This window comes from Pteropus vampyrus, unplaced genomic scaffold (genome assembly GCF_000151845.1).
Source record: "Pteropus vampyrus isolate Shadow unplaced genomic scaffold, Pvam_2.0 Scaffold368, whole genome shotgun sequence".
Taxonomy (NCBI): Eukaryota; Metazoa; Chordata; class Mammalia; order Chiroptera; family Pteropodidae; genus Pteropus; species Pteropus vampyrus.
In genome coordinates this window covers 971,910-974,122 of record NW_011889149.1, presented here as the reverse complement: position 1 = coordinate 974,122, position 2,213 = coordinate 971,910, and the positions used below count along the sequence as shown (strand labels likewise).

The window sequence follows — 2,213 nt, the reverse complement described above, 5'->3', positions numbered from 1 at the left end:
GGTGGTGCTTTGCCCAAGGTCAGACAGCACGTGGAGGACGGGCTGCTCCCTGCCATGCGCAAGGGCACCACGCCGCCCCAGACCCACCCAAAGGACCTGGGTGATGCTTGGGGTGTGTGTCTCCCTGCTCAGATCCTGCAGCTCCTGAAAGGCAAGCTGGTGGTAGGACATGACCTGAAGCACGACTTCAAGGCGCTGAAGGAGGACATGAGTGGCTACGCCATCTACGACACGGCCACCGACAGGCTGCTGTGGCATGAGGCCGGCCTGGACAGCTGCAAGCGTGTCTCCCTCCGGGTGCTCAGTGAGCGCCTCCTTGGGCGCCGCATCCAGGTCAGGATGGCCTTCTCGTCCCGGGGCCGAGGTGGGGCGGCCAACCCCAGCCTCTGGGCAGCCCACCCCGCGCATCGCTAGGAGGGTCTGCTCTGGGGCCTGGCCCTTCCCGCCAAGATGCTAACCGCCCCCCGCCCCCCCCATGGCTGCAGAGCAAATATTCAACCCCAGGGACACTGTCTTCCCCTAGTCCTGAGCAGCTCTGTGCTTGTGAAAGGGGCAGTATCTTTGTTGGGCTTCCAGGTGAACAGATATTTTTTACACATCAGGCTGAACTAGATGCTGGGGACACCAGCTGACCAAGGCCCTGTCCTTGGTTCAATGGAGGGTGGCCCCTAACTAAATCATCAGCACATGCTGTGGGGAGTGTCTGATGGAGGGAAGGGCAGGTGTCCTGGGAGCAGGGACAAAGAAAGAATGAGTGACAGGACCAGAGACCAGATCCACGTGGAGTGTGAAGAATGAAGGGGGGTGGAGGAAGGCAGGAGAGGGGGTGTGGGAGGCACAGCGCGAGCCCGGGCACCCCAGCCTGCTTGGCTGGGCAGCAGGAATCACATAGGAAACAGGGATGGGGCTGAGTTTTGGCCCCTCTGTTAGCCTTGAGGAACACAGGACCGAGGACAGAATGGCCTGCACACTGATTCACCACATAACACCTTCTCAACTTACTGAGCAAGTGGCACTTTCAACATACTCTCCAGTGCCCAGGATTGCTGTCACAGCTGCTTTAGCCCTTCTGCGTCCAGCAGCAAGTCTGCAGCGTCCCCACCTGTCCCCAGATTGTAAGCACCTCGCGGGCATGGACAGGACACTGGATGTTGTGCCTGGCCACATCTGGGCCTTAGTGTCCTGGTCCCAGGGCTAGTGGATAAAGTCAGGCTTTCTCCAGCTACCTGCTGAGTCCAGGGTGTCAGAGGTCTGGGGGAGACTCACCCACTGACACACCTCAGAGTCCTGGAAGTTGGGGTGCGGTGAGCAGGGTCGGGCAGGGTCACGTAGGGCCTCTGCATTCGGCCCCACTCCAAGTCCCCACTCTGTCCCTGTGTCTACAGAACAGCCAGTCTGGGCACAGCTCGGTGGAAGATGCCAGGGCAACGATGGAGCTCTATCGCATCGCCCGGCGAATTCGATCCCGCTGAGGACTCCTCGCCGGCAGTGTCAGCTCTACTCGGCCCCGCTCCCGGGGACCAGAGGCCTCCGTCTCAGGAAAGCAGCCACCTCGCTTTTGGAAAATGCATCTTTAGTAGTAAAATGCTTCTATATTTTCTCCGCTCTGTCATCGGTCCCCTTTCTCGTCTTTTCCTTTCTTCTCTCTGAGCCAGGCAACGGTGGACGAACCCCAGTCTGCATGATGATGACTTGAGTTGGGATGGGGGGGGACAAGTGTCAATTTCCTTAATATCTTGAATCCTGTGGTCCAAGAAGAAGCTCCAGGCATCTAGGTGGCATGTGACTTAATTAGTAAGGCCTGCCTCTGCCTCCCTTTTCCAGTGACTTTTATGCATGGAGGGGTGGCATGATTTCCCAGGAGTGCCACCTGGCTCAGAGGTCCATTCACCTCATCTTGGTGCAAGTCATTCCTCTTCGTATTTATAAAATGAGGAAGCAGAGCGTAGTGGGCTCTAGTGTCAGGGGGAACTAGGTTAGAGTCCTCCTTCTGCCATTTAGTAGCTGTGTGACGTAGGGCGAGTTACTTAACCTCCCTGTGCCTCAGTTCCTGCAACTGTGAAGCGGAGAATTCTAACAACTCATAGGATTCTTGGGAGGTGTTGCATACAATGCCCCTATCACCACATTTGTCAGAACTCAGGCACCCACCAAATGTCAATAACTGATGGTTAGTCTCTGGACTACCTGAGGATCCAGGGGACCCCGGGAGA

The 2,213-nt window shown here is 57.2% G+C and overlaps 1 protein-coding gene across 4 annotated transcripts in view; it reads left to right on the top strand.

Moving 5' to 3' along the window:
• The window catches only part of ISG20 (interferon stimulated exonuclease gene 20), a 12,488-nt gene extending 10,885 nt beyond the window's left edge, over nucleotides 1–1,603 (top strand). For 3 of the 4 annotated variants that reach the window (XM_011379669.2, XM_011379671.2, XM_011379670.2), the window contains exons 4-5: nucleotides 246–333; nucleotides 1,386–1,603. In XM_011379669.2, coding sequence (XP_011377971.1) covers nucleotides 246–333; nucleotides 1,386–1,472 — 175 coding nt within the window. In that variant the 3' untranslated portion in view covers nucleotides 1,473–1,603. Of the gene's footprint in view, nucleotides 1–18; nucleotides 334–1,385 lie in introns of all 4 variants that reach the window. The other variant, XM_023522972.1, reaches the window with a different exon arrangement.
• Nucleotides 1,604–2,213: the final 610 nt, after the last annotated feature.